Source organism: Cygnus olor, chromosome 5 (genome assembly GCF_009769625.2).
Source record: "Cygnus olor isolate bCygOlo1 chromosome 5, bCygOlo1.pri.v2, whole genome shotgun sequence".
NCBI lineage: Eukaryota > Metazoa > Chordata > Aves > Anseriformes > Anatidae > Cygnus > Cygnus olor.
In genome coordinates, this window is record NC_049173.1 from 5758543 (window position 1) to 5778343 (window position 19801).

General features: G+C 50.7%; 1 protein-coding gene across 3 annotated transcripts in view; it reads left to right on the forward strand.

The window, feature by feature from the left end:
- Positions 1-14240, forward strand: part of DAAM1 (dishevelled associated activator of morphogenesis 1) — an 88161-nt gene extending 73921 nt beyond the window's left edge. For all 3 annotated transcript variants that reach the window (XM_040559928.1, XM_040559927.1, XM_040559930.1), the window contains 9 exons: positions 2090-2174; positions 2944-3050; positions 4672-4760; positions 4902-5070; positions 5797-5904; positions 8136-8196; positions 8817-8948; positions 11061-11231; positions 11467-14240. In XM_040559928.1, the coding sequence (XP_040415862.1) occupies positions 2090-2174; positions 2944-3050; positions 4672-4760; positions 4902-5070; positions 5797-5904; positions 8136-8196; positions 8817-8948; positions 11061-11231; positions 11467-11676 (1132 nt within the window). In that variant the 3' untranslated portion in view covers positions 11677-14240. The remainder of the gene's footprint in view (positions 1-2089; positions 2175-2943; positions 3051-4671; positions 4761-4901; positions 5071-5796; positions 5905-8135; positions 8197-8816; positions 8949-11060; positions 11232-11466) is intronic.
- The last annotated feature ends 5561 nt before the right edge of the window (positions 14241-19801 follow it).

Genomic DNA, 19801 nt, shown 5'->3' on the forward strand with positions numbered 1-19801 from the left:
GTGCATTGGGGAGAGGTAACTGCCCACCAGCTGCCTTCTCCTGGGAGCATTTCTTTCTCCCAGGGATCTCCTGAATGTTCCAAACCAGCAAGCGTCTGGTTTTCACTGGGTGAGGACTGATAGACACTTGGTGCCCTAACACCTCAGCTTGGGTGCAGACTTCATACCCAATGTCAGCTCATGTCCATCCTGGCCATCACCATCAGATGGGACAAGGAGGGCATCTCCAGGACGCCCTCATCACTGCAAGCAGCAGAGGGGACAGTTTCCAGCACTGGTGTGTAGATCCTGGATTTGCTACTTGTGCTGGGACCCTACCAATTGTCCTGGCCACTGCTCAGTGCGATCCTTGTGGTTTCGTCCCTGGCTCAGGTGAGATGTTATCTCACTGCTCTTTTAACAAATCCTCTTTCGTGGGACTCCCTCAAATACTGGATACAGGGGCAGGAGGTTTGGGGAGGACTGGGATGAGGAGAAACCTGAGCTCAGAAGGAACCAAAGTTTGCTTGGCGCTTCTCTTCCACCTACCTCAGTGAAGCTAATCCTTCACTTCCAGTCTTGAACGAAAAGTTTCAAGTTAAGCCAAGCCCTCACTAGCCTGGTCTAAGAGGGTCCAGCACCCTTTCTGCTTTAGCTTCGTCTTTCAAAAGCTGGCTCTGAGGTCTCGGTCTGCTACCTGAGCATTTGCCAGGATGAAAAATTCCCTCCTCCTCTAATTACCTGGACTGATCAAGATCTTTTTTGCTCCTGATCTTCTTTTTGGTCCACTTAACAGGACAGCCCCTGAGGTCTCACATCCCACCGCAGGCTGTGTTTCTAGTTTCAGCTCACGCCTTTGAGCTATGTCAGTATTTCATCATCCTTTGGCAGTGCTGGCCACCAAAACCAGGGTGATGGGTTTCGTTAAAGTCCTCCCTGCCACACCGCACTCAGCGATACCTGGGTCTGTTGGCTTGTGCAGCTCGGTTTTCAAATGCTGTCCTCTGAATTTCTGTGCAAGACCGTTTTCTGACATCCCCTTGCATATGACACTCCTCCTGCATCTCCTCTCAGCTCTGGGGCTGGCTGTAAGACCAGCACCTGAAACCATCCAAGCTTACTGCCCAGTGCTCATAGCGCTCAGCCCAGTTCCTCTTGCTCGGGGATACCCACCAGGCTGCAGAAAGCAGCGCTTTGTCTTACCTGAGTGAGCACAAGCAGAGTTGTTAGAAGATGCAGCAGTGCTCCAAGATGAAGAAAAAACGGCTGAGGGCTTGGACAAAGCCTCAGAAGGAGCCAGGTCTGTGATGGCGATGCTTGGCTGAGAGCCGCCGGGGAGGGCAGGGGTAAGGAGAGGCTCTCCTCTTTCACACCGAGGTTATTTTATTGACTGCAGTACAAAAACATGAAGGAAAATATTTGTGGTTTTGCAATCCTAGTCCCTGCAGGGAGTGGTCACGGGGAGTGCTGTGGACCAATTAAACTGTAATTAATGGCTGCTCAGCCCAGGAGGAGCTAAGGGCATCTTTCTATCTCTTGCCTCCACTCACTGCAGGCTGCTGAGCGTCCGCTTGCCCAACTTCTGGGTTTCTTTTTGGTTCTTCTTCCTAGAGGAAGACTCCATCCGAAGGCAGTTAGGAGGTGTAGGGGAGGCAGCACTGACAGCCAAGAAGGCAGCAGAAATTGCCCAAATTTTCCTTAAGGGTTGTGGAAGTGGGATCAGAAGCAGCACTGAGCTGTGCCCCTGTGCCATGCTGGTGACAGGCAGTGCCACCCCTGCTGTCCCCACAGCCAGCGGGGATGCTGGCACTGCAAGAGCAGCACTGCTACAGGACAGAATTACACATGCGTGCTTTTAAAAATACATATATAATGTATTACTTATATAAAATATTGTGAAATATAGGGGGTGGTGCTGTTCCACTGCGCGTCTCACATGTGCTGCTTCAAACCATGTGTTTCAAACCATGTGCTCTATGTGACCCTGCTGCTGACCATTAGCTCAGCTGTCCCTGTCTCCTGGCCGTGTTGGTGGGTGGCTGAGGACACGCTCCTCAAGCCTTCTGATTGCATGGCTGCAGTTAACCCTCTTGCCCTCTCCTCCTCTCAGGCTGAAACTCTCAAACGAGGAGATCAAACGAGCCATTTTGACGATGGACGAGCAGGAGGACCTCCCAAAAGACATGTTGGAGCAGGTGGGCAGCGCATCCCGTGCTCCTCCCTGTAGGCATGGTGCCTTGCAAATGCAAGCACACTGTACGTGGTGCCTGGGATCGAACTGTGGCTCTGAGACACACGTCGTGCCCTGAGTTTTTTGCCAACCGTGTGTTGAAGACCACCCAAGGGGCTGGCTGGAGAAGCAGGAAAGCAGCTAGGTTGTAGCATCGAGTCCAGGAGCAGGATGGCCTTTGCATCCCATGCCGGTACCTGGATCTGTCCTGGGGCCTGAAGGCAAAGCTGTTTGGTGGCTGAAGCTTGAAGTTCATGCCCGGTGGGAATTACTTTTGAAAACTTGTTCAGTCCTCAAAAGCGGAATCCAAATTTTCACCCCCTCTAAGTCCCTTTAGTAGCATTTTATTCACCTATCCTTAAAACTGGGCTGCTAATAGCACCTTCAGTAGAAGCATGAAAGGATTCCTTGCACAAAATTTCCATCTACAATATGTGGAGTTGCAGCAATCCTTTATAATCTCAAGTGTTGGGGTTAATATGGAAACCTTGGTATAGACATAGTACAGCTGTTGTAAAGCCAGAGTAGTGCCAGGGCAGAAGCAAGAGACACCAATGTGATGGGGCAGAGGGAGGAAGAACAAAGGGACAGCTGAAACATTTCATAGGTGCATTGGGGTCACTTTGTGCATATTGAAAAATAGTAGTTTCAAGTGACTAAATCACCATTTTGTATGAAAAACTGCAGAACTGTGCATGGAGCTCTTATCTACAAATGTGCTTTCCCTTCTTTAGCTCCTGAAGTTTGTTCCAGAAAAGGGTGACATTGACCTGCTGGAAGAGCATAAGCATGAGCTGGACCGCATGGCCAAGGCTGACCGGTTCCTCTTCGAAATGAGCAGGTGGGGTGGCCCCATTTCATGGAGCCTGGCTGGGAAATACGCTCTGCTTGCTGCTTTTCACATCAAGAAATGTGCGAGCCAGACGGATGGGAGGACAAGCGAGGTGCATTAGGATCTCTCGTGATGCCGCGCTCCCCAAATCAGGGTTGTGCACCCCAGACGAGCAGCAGCTGGACAGAGCAGGGTGAGGGATGGGAGATGGGTGCTCTCGGGAGGTGGTGTGCTCCCAGGGCATCTCCCGACACACTTCTCCTCTCGCCGGGGGAAGAAAAGCTCAGTCTGGCACAGCTCTGCAAAACAGTGCATCATCTGTGTCATGGTCCAGGTGGGAAGTGCTGCTTGAATGATAACAATGCCTCAGTGATGCTCCTTTCCCCTCCACACTAATATCCTAGCAAATACTCAAGACTGATGTATGTAAATTTTGCCCTGCTGTGTAGGTAAGTCCCTCCTCACTTTCAGAAATGACTCGGCCCTGGGGCTCACAAGAATATATGAGACAGAGAGCAAATGTCAGTTCTTCCTGATCCTGGCAGCAATCATTTAAGACTTAGAGGTCTTGAGAGATGAATAACCTTATCTTTTGCATGCACATCCTCCAGGGGTGCTGGTTTAAAATCTTGAAGCTCCTTATTGAAATCCAACTGAGTATTAAGCTCTTTGAAATTTTCTCCAAGGAATTTCTTAGCTGAACTTGGAGCAAGTCACTCGTTTGAAAAGTCAGAGAGTTCTACAATCCAAAATCATTCCAGGAGATCAAAAATAGAAACGCTCCTCTTCTCCCTGAGAAGCGTGCCAATGAGTCCCACGGTGATGCACCGTGTGGTTGCTGAGTGTCAAAGGCAGGCAGGACGGAGCTGTGAAGTCCAGACCCCTTGGGGCTGGAAGATGCTCAGAATTAGCTTTCCCATTGCAGGTCACCTTTCGTCTTCACAGTCTCTTGCCCAAATGTTGCTCCTGTGCCTTCATCTTCCAGAAAGCTCAATGTGCTGATGCAAATATATTTCAGGCATAGCTGTTTAATTTGCCCTGTGGTCTGTAACTGAGTGTGATGTCTTTGCCACCACTAATTAGTACAACGTCAGCCTGGCCTGTGACCTTGTCTGTGAGCACCTCTCCCACGGATCCTGGTCCAAATAACTCAAATCAAGCTGCCATTTGTTTACAAGTGAGATCTTGTTTAGCCTAAATACAACTGACATGAGCAGAGCCATCCCAAACTTGCTCAGGACTGGGCTTGGTTGGGATGTGTTGGTTCCTCCAGCCCCACCTCACTGCAGAGCCACTGGGAGCCTGGATCTCATCAGCCTCTGCTCAGGAGTGGTCATGAATGAACTGTTTGTTCATACCAATAGGGTGTAAAGATGCACTTGTTGAACCTGCAGAGTTCAGGGTAACTTAGTCATGTGCTTAAGAAGCCATCAGGATCTGGCCCGTGACGGGTGCAGCTTCAATTGTCATTTTTTTTTCCATCCTAGCATAGTTTCAGGGAGAAATGTGGTCATTATTTTTCAATCACTGTGGCTCAGGAATGCTTTGTAAGTCCGTCTGTGAAGAGCTGAGCAGCAGAGCTCCACCTGGAGCACGCAAAGCTCAGCCTGCACCTGTTTTCCCCTGGCAGGATAAACCATTATCAGCAAAGGCTGCAGTCCCTCTACTTCAAGAAGAAGTTTGCGGAGAGAGTTGCAGAAGTCAAGCCCAAGGTGGAAGGCAAGTAACCCAATCTGCTGGCTGCTCCTCGTGGAGATGGCAGAGATGCAGCGGGAGGGAGGGAGGGAGCTGGTGGCCGCTCTTTGGCCACGAGGGCTCCTGGCACGTGGCAGGTGACGTCCCTCACCTTTCTCCCTGCAGCCATCCGCGCCGGCTCCAAGGCGGTGCTGCAGAGCAGCAGCCTCCAGCAGCTGCTGGAGGTGGTCCTGGCCTTCGGCAACTACATGAACAAAGGGCAGAGGGGAAACGCTTTCGGGTTTAAAATCTCCAGCCTCAACAAGATCGCGGACACCAAGTCCAGCATCGACAAGTGAGCAGCCCCTGCCCTCCTCCTCCTCGGTAGCTTCTGCAGGCTCCAGCCTTGCTGGGGGAATGCAGAGGTTGTTCAGCACTGCCCTGAGGACTCAGGGGGGTGAGAGGAATCCCTTCCCTCTTGCTGCCTGGCCAGCATGTCCGATGGCACAACCATTGGGTTTGGAGCATGAAAGGTTTAGAAGGAACTGAGCTGAGGTCCACGTGGGGTTGGATGGGGGCTTTCCTTTCTGGGCTGCTCAAGGGCAGTCAAGGGTAGAGTGGAGGATCTTCCTCCCAGTGCTTTTTTCCCCTTGGAGAAGCCAGAAGCTGTTGTGCCGTGGCTCAGTGGCCAGAGGAAGGGTCCCAGGGCTCAACTCTGTGCAGACCCCTGTGCAGCCACCCCAAGCTGCTATGGCCACTCCACCCCGCTGAGCTCCATGCATGGAGCGAGAGGAGCTGGGTCAGGTCTTAAACCTGCCCAGCCTTACAAATCAACAGAAGGGATGGAGGAAGGGGATGCTGATGTTCAGGGCACCTCCCCTGGGTCCCTGCTGTGGTCTGCAGCCCCCTTGCTTGCAGGGACCAGTCTGCTCTGCACCATGGCTGTGGTGGGACAGAGCCAATCCACATCCCCTTCTCTGGTATCCACACAGCGAGCAGCATCCTTGCAGAAATCCCAAAACAGTTACCAGGGTTGGGATTTAACCAGCACCACGCTAACCTCGCTGCTCCTCTGTCCTAGGAACATTACTCTTCTGCACTATCTCATCACAATCGTCGAGAAGAAATATCCCAAAGTCCTCCGCCTGCACGAGGAGCTGCGAGACATCCCGCAGGCGGCCAAAGTCAAGTAAGCAGGGATTTGGGGGGCACTGCTGGTCCGCGGCAGGTGCATCTCCTCCTGCTTTAGCCTGCCTCTCTGCATCGCACCCCCGTGCCCCTGCACCCAGCCGGGGCAGCCACGGAGGCAGAAGCGGAAAGTTGGTGCTGCAGCAAGCATCACCTCATAGCTTTATATCCCAGCTCCTGCAGCTAAAGGGCAGGCAGCCTCCGGAGGGAGGAGAGCTGCTCGCAGCAGCCGTTTCCTGCTGTTATCTCACCGCAGAAGCATTTAATTAATTTCTAATGGTACGTCAAGTAATCTGGTAGGAAGCGGTTGTGGTGTGGCTGCAGATAAAGGGCAGCTGTTGCGTATCTGCGTGCAGTGGGGGGGCTTTGCTGTGTGGGGCACTGCTAGGAGGGGTCCTGCCTGACCCTTCTTCTGCCACCAACGTGGAGCTCCTGGTGTCCACAACATGCTTACAGACCCCGCACGCCTCTCTGTGACCTGTTTAGAGCACGCTGCTGCCGTCTGGAGAGGCCCCCATCCAGCAAGGCCCTTAAACATGTGCTTGGGGTTAAGTGCACGAGGAATCTGCTGGTGCTTTGCAAAGCCCTCAAGTATGTGCTTAAGTCCCTCCGAAATCAATGGGGGCTCTATTTCAGCTTTAAAATTCAGCAGGAGGGGACGTGCTGTGCTGCTCCCGGGATCTGAGCCTGTGACTGGGAGTCAAAGATCTTACATTTCTGCAGGCAGCATGCGTGCGGCTGGGAGTATTCACCTTTATAATCCATGGACATGAAAAGGGCCTTAAACGGCACCTTTTTGGAGATGACAGCAAACGTGCCAGGAGTTTGTGGTGCCTTGCAGGTCTTTTTAAGTTTCAAAGTGCTCCTGTAGCAAAAGGCGGCTTGCTCGCTGCACATCTGTGATGTGAAAAACGTTTGGGGAGGCGAGCATCCCCGTGTCTAAAACACAATAATTTTGTGTCTAAAACACAATAATTTTCAGCTGTAAGGGTTAGACAAAATATTTGCCCAAGGAATGGGTGGCTGCTGGTTGTAGGCATCAGCTGAGGCCGTCGCTGAGGCTGGGTGGGAAGGCGGCCCCGGGGTGCGCTCCCCGGCCGCCGCAGGCGCCTTCCTCCTCGTGCTCGTGCCTCTGCAGCTGCTGTACAGATACGCGCATGGGAAAGAAAGCATCTGCAGAGAGAGGTTTTTTCCCCTGAACTTTATCGGTTCTGCTCTAAACTGGACACCATATGTAAGATTTGGGTTTAGTCCAATCTAGAGCAAAACCAAAAAGTTTCTAGCCCTCTGGAAAACCCTAAACTCCCCCCAGCCCTGCAGCTGTTAAGCAGAATTGCCGCCTCTGTCGATCCCAGCACTGCTAATGAACTGCTGGAGCACAGGGCTCCTAAAACTTCATTTTCCCAGACTAGACCTGCCAGGAACACTTGCCCCGTGACCTTGCGTCAGCATTTCCAGGGACCCCAGCCCTAGGATAGACACCCCTGGAAAGACGTCAAGCCTGTGGTCATCGAGTCTTTGTGAGAAAGCTCCCGCTCAGACGTGGTGGTAGAAGCCCGTAAGCACTCGAGCTCAGAGCTCGCTGGGGGCTTGAGCCTTGTGTAAACAGCCTGAGTGCCAGACATGATTTATTTTTATTTCTCTTTATTTGGGTTGTCTCCCTTTATTGCCTTACTGTTAAGGACTGCTGCTCCAGTCCGTAGGGAAGGATGCTTTGTGGGGTATTCGCCTAATTGTGGTTCCCTCAAAAATTGCCCACTGTGCAATGGGACAATTACCTTCTGCTGGCACTGAGAGCTCTCCTGAGCTCTCCTGAGCTCTCCTTGTGCCTGGTGAGCTTGCTGAGTCTTCCTGTTCTTAGTCCTGGGACTGAGCCCTGCAGAGCACCTTGCAGGGGCAGGAATGAGGAGTGCCCCTTCCTCCATCCCACCGCTGCCTGCTCTGCTACACCATCAGCATCTGCTCAGGGTGTTTTAGCACAGCCCCTTTGATTAAAAGCACAGAAAAGTGCTTTGCTTTAAAACAAGCAGCTGCAGCCACTTTCAGATAGGCAGCTGCCCTCGCTGTGAGGCTGTCAGGATGATTTGCTGCTTGAGACACGCCAGCCTGCAAACAGGAGGCAACGTCTGCAGCACCGGGGGCTTTGCAGTGGAAAAGCACGGTCATGTTGGTGGGAGAGCTGTAGAATGTGCCGGGGAAGGCTGCAAATTGACGTCCTGCCATTTTCAACAGCATGACTGAGCTGGAGAAAGAAATAAACACTCTGAGGAGCGGCCTGAGAGCGGTGGAAGCTGTAAGTATTATTTCAATCAAATACAGTCCAGCCTGGCTCTGAGCACCACGGCATCCCTCCGTGGGGGGGCTCCCAGCAAAGCTGCTTTTATCACATTTCCTAGAGATCTGCTGGTCCTCCCTCCCTGCTCTGCACGTGTGCCTGTCCTCCCAGGGCCGTTTTGGCACTGAAGCTCCTGTATGTTGGTTGGGCACGTGCATAGTTTGTGTCTGACACGCCAGGGGAGGCTAAGTAAATCTAGTGACAACATGGAGCAGGTCCTGGAATGTGCTGTGGGGTCTCCTTGTCTGGAAAACCTCAGAGGACAGGGGCTGGGGCTGGGCAGCTCACCTGGAGAGGTGAAGAAGCAGTGGAAGTATCCTGAAGGACTTGCTGTCTTGCTGATAATGCTGCTCCCAGCAACTCTCCTGCAGGATTTGTCCTCAAAAGCATAGAGCAGCCATGATATTGTAAAATGGGGTAGTCTGAGGTTTTCACGCATGGCAGGAGGCAGTAGTGGTGCAGTGGCACCTGTGGCACTGAGGTGGGCACACACACAATGGCACTGATGGAAGCCGGTGGTGTTTGTGTCCCTCACCAGCCAGGGCCTGACCAGATTTATTTATTTTTTCCCCCCAAAGGAGCTGGACTTTCAGAAGTCTCAAGTTCAGCAAACAGGAGACAAATTTGTGTCTGTCGTCAGCCAGTTCATCACGTTAGCCAGCTTCAGCTTCTCAGATGTTGAAGATCTTCTGGCAGAGGCAAAAGAGCTGGTAAGGCCACCAAACTCCCTGAGATCTGGATAGCAGGGGAGGGACAGCCCTGCCCTTCCCAGAGCATGTGCTGCGTGCTGACATCTCAGATATCCCCCAAGAGATGAAGGAGGGCTGTCCTGCTGAGACCCTGGCATGAAGGCTATGGGCTGCTCATCACTGTGTCTGAGGAGCTCAGTGACATGAACTGAGGCCAGCTCCAGGCCTGCTTAGAGATGCTACTTCAAAGGTTCAGCTTCCCCAGAGCAGTGCCTTGGTGAGCACTTTGCAGCCACCAGGAGCCACATGCGGTGACTTCTTGCCACATCGTCCTCTCTTCCCAGCAGGCTGGCTAAAATCCAAGCAAATTGGTAAGCCATTGGCTGACATCTGTGATTCCCAGGCACCCTTTGCTTCCCCTCTTTCAGCAAAGGGGCATGCAGCTGGTTTCTGTACCCTCCCAGAACCGTCTTCCAGTACCTCCCCCCTGCTTTGGCTTTCATCTTAACTGACCTGGCAGGGAAAACCCAACAGAGAGAGGTCCCATCCTTATCCCACTGCATGAGCTACCTCTCCAAAGACAGAAGTTAACAAGTTATCAAGTGCCACCACCTCCTTCTCCCTGGTTGTACCAGTGTTGACCTGATGCTGTCCTCCAGACCACCCGTGCTTGGCACCGTGAGTGACCACTGCCCTCCTGAGGCCGTGCCTACACCCTGAGGTGAGGCCACCCTTCGGAATTGTTGGTGGTAGCCAGGCAGATCTGGCCTGCAGTGAGTTAGGAGATGGCGACAAGTGTCTACAAGCTGTGTCATCTTACATTGGCTGGATCTGGAGGAGAAGCTCTGGTCACAGCCCCCATAACCCATCAAAGCCTACTTTGAAGCAAGTGCATGGCTGTTCCCATGGTCGTCAGATGGGATGGGCTGTGGAAAATGCACCAGCTCTTCATTTTTGAAACACATGTTCAAATCTCTCTATTGTTTTCTCTTAGGAAAGCAGAAACATAGTTATGTTAGAAATTTTATATCCCATGAGGATAATATTTTCAGCCTTTTCCCCCACCAGAATCTCCTGAAAAATGGCAGATAATATCAGTATTTTAATGAAAATCAACGGGAATAAACTTGATGGTTTTGATTGATACAAGGCACCTTTCAGATCCCCCCTTGCATCCGGAAGTGCTAAGTCTCATTAATAAAGAAATAAAAATGCCCTAAATGTCTTTTGAAGAACCTGAGACACCCCTGAAAATAAAACTTAATTATCCAGGCAGGCTTAGTCCGCAGAGCAAAATTAAAGCAACTTATGAATCTGTTTGTGCTTTGATTTTGTTTTCCTTTTCTTTAAAGCTTGCTTATCTCCAGACCACACCATCTCCATATTAATGAACTTTCTGTGCACAGAGTCTCCTTCAAACTGGAAGTGAGAACAAAGGATTTCAGCCCACAAGGATGAGTCCCCCAAGGGCTCCTTGGGGACTGGGATGCATCAGCAGAGAGTGGATCTCCTGTCCTGACCTTTGCTACAACCTTATTTGACTCGCTTACACTAATGTTGTGCAAACAGCACAAAAGGCTGGAAAACTTCCCATGTCCCTGCCCAGTGCTGTGTCTGAGCCTGGGCAGAAATGTCTTAGAAGTTTCACCAACACATTTGGTTTCAATAGCAGAGCATGTGGCAATGATAAATAATACCCCAAAAATACTTCAAAGAAAACTTAAAAGTGCGAGTTTCCCTTCCCCTGCCGTGTTTACTATTAGTTTTATGTCTTCAGTCTTCAGTCCCACAATATTTTGCTTCCTTGCTTTTACTACTGCTTGGTTAATGAAGTCGAGCTGGGGGCTCGAGGGGGCTGAGCAGAGCCAGAGGTGCGAAGAGTCGGTGTTTTGGGAGAGGGGGCTACGGGACCTCTCCAGGGGGATTTATAGGTCAGCTAATGCACAGACAACAAGACATCAGATGGTTCATGTCATGTTTAAGCCAAGGGTTGACTAATCAAAGTCCTGCTGTTAATTCCATTCTCCATCATGACCAACCATTGGACACGTTCCGCTCTGCTCCATCAGGTTGAAGGTTTTCCATGGGGGTCTTCCCCCCAGCCTGACAGCCTCCTGTCTGCTCTCTCCCCAGTTTTCCAAGGCCGTGAAGCACTTTGGAGAAGACACGGACAAAATACAGCCCGACGAGTTCTTCGGCATCTTTGATCAGTTCCTTCAAGCCGTGACAGAGGCCAAGCAGGAGAACGAGAACATGAGGAGAAGGAAGGAGGAGGAGGAGCGCCGGGCGCGCATGGAGGCCCAGGTGAGCAGGCATCCGCGGGTCCAGCAGCGCCTGGCAGGGTACACTTGGGGACAGCAGCCCTGCTGTGCCGTCCCCTGGTAGCACAGGGAGCATTGATGGCCAAGCAAGGTGCTTCTGCACTCGTAGAGCACCCAGCTATCGCTAAATGAAGCAAGAGGGTAGGAAACCACTGTCGTTTCATGGTTTGGGGTTCCGGGTGCATGCGTGACAGTGAGATGTCCTTCCTCCCCGCCAGCTGAAGGAGCAGCGGGAGCGGGAGCGCAAGGCGAGGAAGGCAAAGGAGAGCGGCGAGGAGGGCGGTGAGTTCGACGACCTCGTCTCAGCCCTGCGCTCGGGCGAGGTCTTCGACAAGGACCTCTCCAAGCTGAAGCGCAACCGCAAGCGCATTGCCAACCAGCTGGCCGACAGCGGCCGCGAGCGGCCCGTCACCAAGCTCAACTTCTGAGCGGCAGAAGAGACGGAAAACAACGAAAACCATGAGTTTAGAAACCTGGTTAGCAGTCTTTTTTGAAGTGGCTAGGATTATTTTTTTTTATTATACTGCCTTGCAATTCCAAGCGAAACAGTGGCACGCTCTTTCTCCCTGCGGGTGAGTGTGTGTGTAAGTACCATGAGTACGGTCGGGTCAGGTGGAGCTGTGCATCCGTGCGGGTGCTCATCGCCTCCCCTCTGTCCCCTTCGACAAGTGGCTCTCCCAAGGCACAAGCACAATGTCACGTCCGTGGAGAAAGAGAGGACTTGAGCACAGAGACACCCGCCTTCCTCATGGTGGTCCACAAAGGTGATGGAGAGCTGCTCCACGTTGCTCTCCCGCCCCGATGCCTGGGCACTGAGCGGGGCCATTTGCTGGGACGCCTTGCACACAACCCCGGCAGAAAAGAGGAAAAAGCTAAGTTGACTGGACTTGATGAGTTTTTTTTCGTTGTCGTGGTTATTCCCAAAACTTGCACTTCTGTGCTTACATGCTGGTCCCCAAGCTCGGTGCCGCGAGCGCTCCCGGTGATCCTCTTCTTCCCATCATTTTTGGGAAACGCTCTTCTTTTCCTTTTACCTTGCTAAAGGAAAAGTTACCCCGAGTGTGCTTATTGCTCACACAGCACCCAGGTGTATTTATACTTTTATAACGTTTCCTGGCCCGAGATGGCGGGAAGGGTTGGTTCTCGGACGCGACAAGGAGCATAAACTTTCGTGTTGTAATTTTTATTCTTGCTTTCTGTTCAATGGGACAAACTGTATCCTCTGTAGATGTCGGTCAGGACGGAAGGTCACCCGGCGTACAACGGGGCCGGTGCAAAACTCACGGGCTCGCACCTGCGCCCGCCTTCTTTTCTGTTCTTGTTTTTCTTTTTTTTAATGGACACCAGAAGCAACGATGCCAAGAAATGTGTCTCTTCGCGGTGTCCTTTTTTTGACTGGTTTGCTGTTCAATGTCCTTGCAAATTTGTAAGCAGAACTACCTGTAAAATGTCAGTCCAGAAAAAAAAAAAAGAAAATAATAAAAAGAATTCAAAGCTCTCAGGGAGTAATAATTTAAAGGTTTAGAAAATTAAAAATTGGAGAATAAAAAGTAAACGCCATTAACATATTAACGTTTCTATTCTTAAATTATGCTGAGTATATAAAGGACTGTTACTTTTTGCTTTTATTTATTTGTGGTGTGTTTTTTGAGGAAACAAGACAAAACCTTTTTATACCACCAATACTTTTGTGATCCTTTTTTATTTGTTTGTTCTTTTTCCTGTGGAGAGATGAGTTTGTCCCTGTTGCACTAGATATTAACACTATTTGAAATAAGTTGTTTTTTTTTTTTGTCAGATAATCGGTATTGCTGATGGGGTATGGGATGTCAGTGAACTATATGTACTGTATAGCGAAAGTGCTGTTTAGACTAATTTGTATAAAAATATGGTTCTAAGCACCTGAAGGCCGCGGGGTCTGCGTGCTGTGTGAAAGCTGTGAAATATCACTCTAAACAGAGTTGTCAAGAGCTGTGGTTTTACCATTTTGTTCTTTTCTTCATTGCAACTTTTGACGCACTGTAGATTTAAAAAAAAAAAGGAAAAAAAGAAAAAAAAAAAAGACTTTCTGAGTAGCATTAAAGCAGTAATAAATCAAGCAGGTGAGCGCAAAAGTCCAGCACCTCATTTCCAAGCAGCTGCGCAACCTGCGGGTTATGTTCAAAGGTGGAGTTAAGCACTTTGCTTTCAGAAGGAGGGGGAAATAAAGACAAAAGGTAATGATAATACTATTCCTTAACTAAAGTGCCTCTATTTATATTTTTTATTTATGGCTGAAAAAACGGGGCTGGTACAATTGAGGGAATGGACTTGGGGGGGGGGTGGGATTTAAAAACAAAACAAAACAAAAAGATGAAAAAGGTTAAAAAAAAAAAAGTCTGGCCTCTGATGGTTTAAGGAATGGTTTCTCATGTCGAACTCGCAAGGCGGTCGGATGGGAAAGGGCGATCGCCTGCTGGGGTCCCGGCCCCTGCTCCTGCCTCACGGCCCCATCGGGGCCTTTCTGACAAATTTCCTCTTGCCCTCCCAGACCTGGTTTTTGTTGTTGTTTTGTTTTACAACAGCCTCGTTGTTGGGCTGAGTTTGCCATTTCTTTGTTTTCTTCAAAAAAAAAAGAAAAAAAAAAAGAAAAGAAAAGAAAAAAATGTTATATATATAAATACAAAGGCTGTGTGCAGGTAATTCCATGTGCCATTGTCAAAAACTACTTTTAGATTGGTGCTGGTGTAAGTAGCCACTCTTTTCTCTTGGGTGTGTATTTTAAAGATGATTTTTTTTTTTAATAATGCCAAAAATGAAAAAAAAATCCATAATAATTTGTAAACTGAAGTATATGTCTTGGACCTTAGTAGCTTCATAGTGACCAAGGTAGTCCGTTAGGTGCAAGAATGTTATTAGTCCTAGCTAGCGGGAAATGCTGTGTAATGTCATGAGACTGTACATTTTCTAAGATGGCAATATGCAATAAAGAAAAGCGATTCCGGTGAGTGTACAGCACGGAGCCACGAGTTATTGTGCAAAACAACACAGCAGCCTCTCCTCAGTGTCGCTGGAGATGGGAGAAAAATGGAATATTTTGGGGAAAAAGGGCTTTTGAGGTTTGGGACAGATGTTGGAGGAAAGGCGTGAGTAGGCTGGTGCTTGGGGTTGCAAACACCTGTGAGAAGGCGAGGTCCCCATTTCAACCAGAAGTGCTCTGGCCCCAAACCTCTGAGATTTTTTTAATATTTTTAGAATTGAACAAGGCTGGTGCAGGTGAGAGGGGAAGCCCTGGCAGAGCCTGGGGACCAGCAGCTTCTGGCACTGGCCAGACCACGCGTTTTTACAGCCAGCCCAAGCTGTCTCTGGTGCCTTTCTGCCATGCAACAGTCAAAAATGCTACCACTTACTATCCCCCAATGTAGCTGAGGAGGGATCATTTTAATTCTACCCCTCATCACTCACTGTGTCAAACAGCCACAGGTCACAACGTGGGGCTTCGCCGACGTTTTCTCCTTCACCTGAGCACCGGTCTGGGCAGTGTGTGCGCACACGGGCAGTGCAAGTGCTTGCATGCGGGAGATCAGCTAGCTCAAAGCGCCTTGCGGGTGATCTGGATGGCACTGGTAAGCGATGCCATGGTAAGTGGTGAGAGTAACTGCACTATGGTCACCTCCAGGACTTGTCCCAGCGCTGGGTCTGTGCTGGGAGCCAGTTTTGAGCAGCCTCTCCTTGCTAAAACCCAGCTCTTCTTGGATTTTGTTGTCACGTAGCATGAGCTCGGCATTAAAGCTGTTTCCTGGTTGCAGGGCAGCTCTGTGATGATCAGTCATTAAATTACCTTTTTCTCCAACTTCATTTACCAACCCACAGTCCAGTATTCTCATTCCTGCCTGTGCACCACAGCATGGAGCCGCAGGACAGCAGGGCTGGAGGGCTCAGAGCGAAGCAATCAGCCGAGGTGGGCTTTCTACGGCGAATCTTCCGCATTTAATAACAGGGGAGATGAATGCTGTTTGAGTTACATTTTCTGGAAAGCGTGCACAATTCAGATGGGCGATTTGAGAGCGCGACGTGACCTCTGGGCAGTGAATTGCCCAATGTTCTGTAAAATGCACCAGGCTGAGCCCAGCAGCGGGTCAGGGAAGCACAAACCAGCACGGCACATCAGATTGTGCCAGAGAAATTAGTGACCTGGTTACTCAGGCATTTTTCCCCTGATGCTGAGAGCAGTTGCTAGGTCGAGTAAGTAAATTACACTTACGTGGTTGTGAGGGAATGGCTGGGTGAGGGTTTTCGGAGGAAGCCACCTACTGCTTTTGTGCACATCCGTGACCCTGAGGGTTTTTAATCTGCGGGACTCCTCCAAGGGTTTTGCTCCTCGTAGCACAGGCAGCTCCCCAACTTGCAGGGGTGTTGCTGAAATTCTCACCCTGCTGTCTTAAACAAGACGTGCTGTGGCCCCTGCGAGAAGCAGGAACATTCCTCGAAATGCTGAGCATTTCCCTTCCCAGACTCCCCCAGAGGAGCATCATGTCCCAAAATGACATCCCCAAAATCACGCCGTGCTATAGCACTGCCTGTGCGCTCCCTGACTGCAGCTCCCTGCTTTCCCATGGTTTGTAAAGGCAACGATAACAGATGCATAAAATGAAGGCTCCAAAGTATTTGGAAAACGCTCCCCACTCTGTTTTGGGGGCTTCTGCCAATGCCTGTCATTTCAAAAGCAGCCGAACCAGGAGGAGCTCCGCACTAGCAAGGAAAGAAACAGCAGAAATCAAATGGCTCCTCTCAGAGCACATTTCCTTCCCGTGCCGAGCTGTAGCTGCATCCAGCTCATCTTTCACAACCACCCCACAAGCCCGCGGGCATGTTTTTGTACTGCTTCACCCAGTCCAAACATCCCGAAGAAGGCTCCGGGGCTTGGTGTCTGCCTGCGCAGCGAGTACCAGCACAGCCCCTCCAGGCTGGGTGGCAGGATGGGCACGATAATCCCTGCAGAAAAAGAAAAAAATACAGACTGGTCTTCGGTTGTCGATATGATAGATTGCATGAGAAGAGCCTGGGGCTAAGGCTTAGCCAAAAACCCACCCCTGAGTGAGAACTGGAGCGTGGAGCTGAGCACAGAGCCACGTTGTCCACACCAGTGTGGCACAGGGCATTGGTACAGCCACCCTCCCCAGGACAGGGATGCTGGCGGCTGCCACCAGCTGCCTTCCTACACCACTGCCTGGCCAGGAGGGGACTGCGTGATTGCAGGCGGTTCAGGGTCGGACGTGGCTTCCCAGAGCACGTTGTGCACATGTTCCCTTCACCTTTGAGCCCCCCCCTTCCTAAATCTCCAGCTTCAGCCACAGCCTCCTGGGGACTTTATGGCTGAGCGGAGCGGAGCATCCATTCTCCCCAGCCAGACTAATGCAGGCCCTGGGTGTCATGCCCTGGGGCTTGTGCTATTTTCACTTTATTATTTTTTTTTTAACTCATCCATTTTGTGCCACAGGGAGGGACTTACAGCTCGTTTCTCCATGTCACTTCTCCTGCTTTCCATAGTGGTGCTTGCCTAGAAAATAAAAATGCATCTAGAAGGAGAGTGCTTTTCCCCGAGTGGTTCAGCTGGGGGGGATGCAGATGCTCCAAGACTCGGGCAGTGTGCTGCCCCTGGCGTGGCATTAGCAAATCTTTGCTCCTTTGCAAAGTCCATTGGGCACAAGAGGGCTGTGGGACAGCTGTGTCTCGTCCTGCTGCATCCCCCATGGGAATCACCCACGGATCACAGCGAGCTCGTGGCTTGCAGCAGCAGAGCAGCCCCGGGGCACAGGTCACCCAGGCCTGTATCCCATTGCCTGTGATTCCTCCTGTGGGATTTGGGACCATTTTATTCCACCGTGTGCCTGTGTATTGCTTTGCAAGCAGCTCTAGAGGAGCAGCCATTTATTAATAATCTGTCGCCAAATAAAAACACCAAGATGAGAGGGAAGAGGCAGCACTGATGAACCAGGCACTGCAGCTTGTGCAGCTCCAGAGAGCACGCAGCGCAGAGGCTGTAAAAAATGCTGCTTTTCTGATGTGCTTTCTGAATTATTCATTTCAGCCTCCGTGACAAACCTTCCAAAGATCCAGAGGGGTAAACGTAGACCTTTTGCTGCGTTTATTGCAGCCCTTGCTCTTAATTCAGGCACAGCAGTCCTGAAGGCAGAGCGATCGATCTCATTAGCAGAAGTAGGTTTCTCTTATGCTCATTAGCGGAAAGGCTGTGCTGGCTGCTCAGAGCTCTGCTGGCATCTGCTGGCTACACAATCCAACGCTAGTGCTGAAAGAGAAGGGCTGTTGGATCTCATCCCTGTTCTGGTGATCGCTATCAGCTATTAGAGCCCATCAGGCTGTCACTTCCAAACTAATTGTTTGTAGTTCATCAGCTGTACACAGAGCGTTGCCTTTGAATGCAGCCTTCATCCAGGGATCAGGAAGGGAGCAGGAAGTAATGACATGAATGAATCCGATGATTACATCGATGGCAAAACTTCCAGACTCCAGTTGGAACGGTACCCTTTAAATGCTTCCCATTCCTAAAGACTTAACGTTTCCCTTCTAAGAAGTAATACGTAAGCCATATCAGTGGCATGCACAAATGGTATGGCACTCTTAAAAAGGGTGAGGATGCCGGGAAGTGCTGGCTGAGTGACAAAGGAGCCTAAGGACGAATTTTTAGATTTGACTTAGACAAATGCTGTCACTGGTATCCAGGGCTGAGCTGGTCTTCAAGCCATGTGAACTGTTCTCCCGTTTATCCTGAATGTACTGCACCAAATTGTCCACATGATTTTTGAACTGGGGGGTGCTAAGAGGTGTCCCAACTCCCTTCACAGAGCCTTGTGCAAACGAGATTGTGGCTTGCCTCGCCCCCAGCCTCACCTCAACAGAGGAGGAAGGACAGAAGGATTGCTGAGCCATGGCAGGAGTGTTGGCCCCTCAAAGCTGTTTTTGCATTGTCCAAACCCCCAGTGTCTCGCTGCCAACTGGGTGCCCCTCCAGCCCAAAGAAGGGATCTGTAAGTGGGGTCACACCAGCACGGGCACATAAGAGATGTGGAGCTGATGTCCCCATAGTGGCTTGGCCAGGAGCCACCTCCTGCGATGTTTTCTTCCCTGGGAACGAGCTGTGACGATGGGCACAGTTCTCAGAGCTGCAGTGAAGTAGCAAGGTGGCTGTCAGATTTCCTTCTCCTGGAAGAAGACACAGAGCTCCCGCGGGGTACGAGGGCACAGAGGCACGCTGTGCTGGGTTAGCATGGCTGAGATCTTCCCGTCACCACGCCATTGGTGAGAGGCAGCAGCCACCTTCAGCACAGCTGGGAGGCAGCAGCACAAGTGCCCTTCTGGCAGGCAACCTGCAACCTCTGGCATTTGTTCTGTGTGTGCTGGTGTTTTTCTTGTTTGTGGGTTAAGACACTTCACCCTCTGATTTTGTTTCTTAAAGCACACTTTGAAAAATGTGGCTGTAGAGACTCGTGTACCCGAATTACCCAACCGAGCTGTGATTACCAGCTCTGTATCAGCCCCTGCAAAATGGATCTGGTCAATAATCTTCCCTTGCTATGCACCAGGTCAGTGTTTAACAGAAAAGGGCTATTTGGGACAGCTCAAAGGCCAGCTGCCCTCATTCAGCTCTGCACACGCAAGGCTAATGCACAGGCACTGGCCGGCGCTTGTTAAAAATAAGTGGAAATCTGTGCTGTTCCAGCGTCACTTCCACCTTCCTAGAAAGCCCTGTTAATTCCCTCCTGGTGCAGCTCCCGCGATGCCTCATGGCTGACCTCAGTCCTGGCTGCCCCAGTCTTGTCCCTTGCCAGAAGCAACTGCCACAGGGCTGCTTCTCTGACCTGTGGTAAGCCAGTCAGGGCACTAAATCCGTAGAAACCTCAGCCAGCATGCAAAAGAGTGAATCGATGGTTTTCTGTCGTTCAGTGCCTGAGCTGGCTAGCAAGAGTCAGCTGGGATGGCTGGGACAGTCCCTTTTCAGGGACACTGAGCAGCAAGATCAATGCAGCCTAACATTGGACAGCACACCAAGAGTCAAGCACAGCAGTGCTGGACCTTCACCTTCCTCGTTTTCTCAAGCCAAGAACTATCCCGTAATTTGTCTGCTCTTACTAAGTGTCTTCCATTTGGTAGAAAAGCTCTTGCACGCAAAAGGTGCAAGGAAAAAAAACTAAGTGGTACTAAAACCAGAAAGGCTCAAAATGATAATTTCTGGTCAAAGTACAGGCTCTGCTTGAGAGCTGCAAAGGGGCCAGGTGGCAAGCAGTAACATCCCCTCTCATGCTACATGGCCTTTTTGTGGTTGTAAGCATGCATGCAGAACACACCAGTCATACCACAGCCAGAGGGCTGGTGTTAGGGTGCTGCTCTGCAGGCGATATATGAACTACAGGCGGTCTGACCGTGCCTGCTGTCTGTATCTCACACGCCTAAGGGTGATGACTATCGAGCCTGGACAGTTTTCCTGTGCTTCTGTCCTCCCCACGGCACTACAGAGCACAAGAGCCTACTCTAGGGAGCGTTGCCAGAACCCACT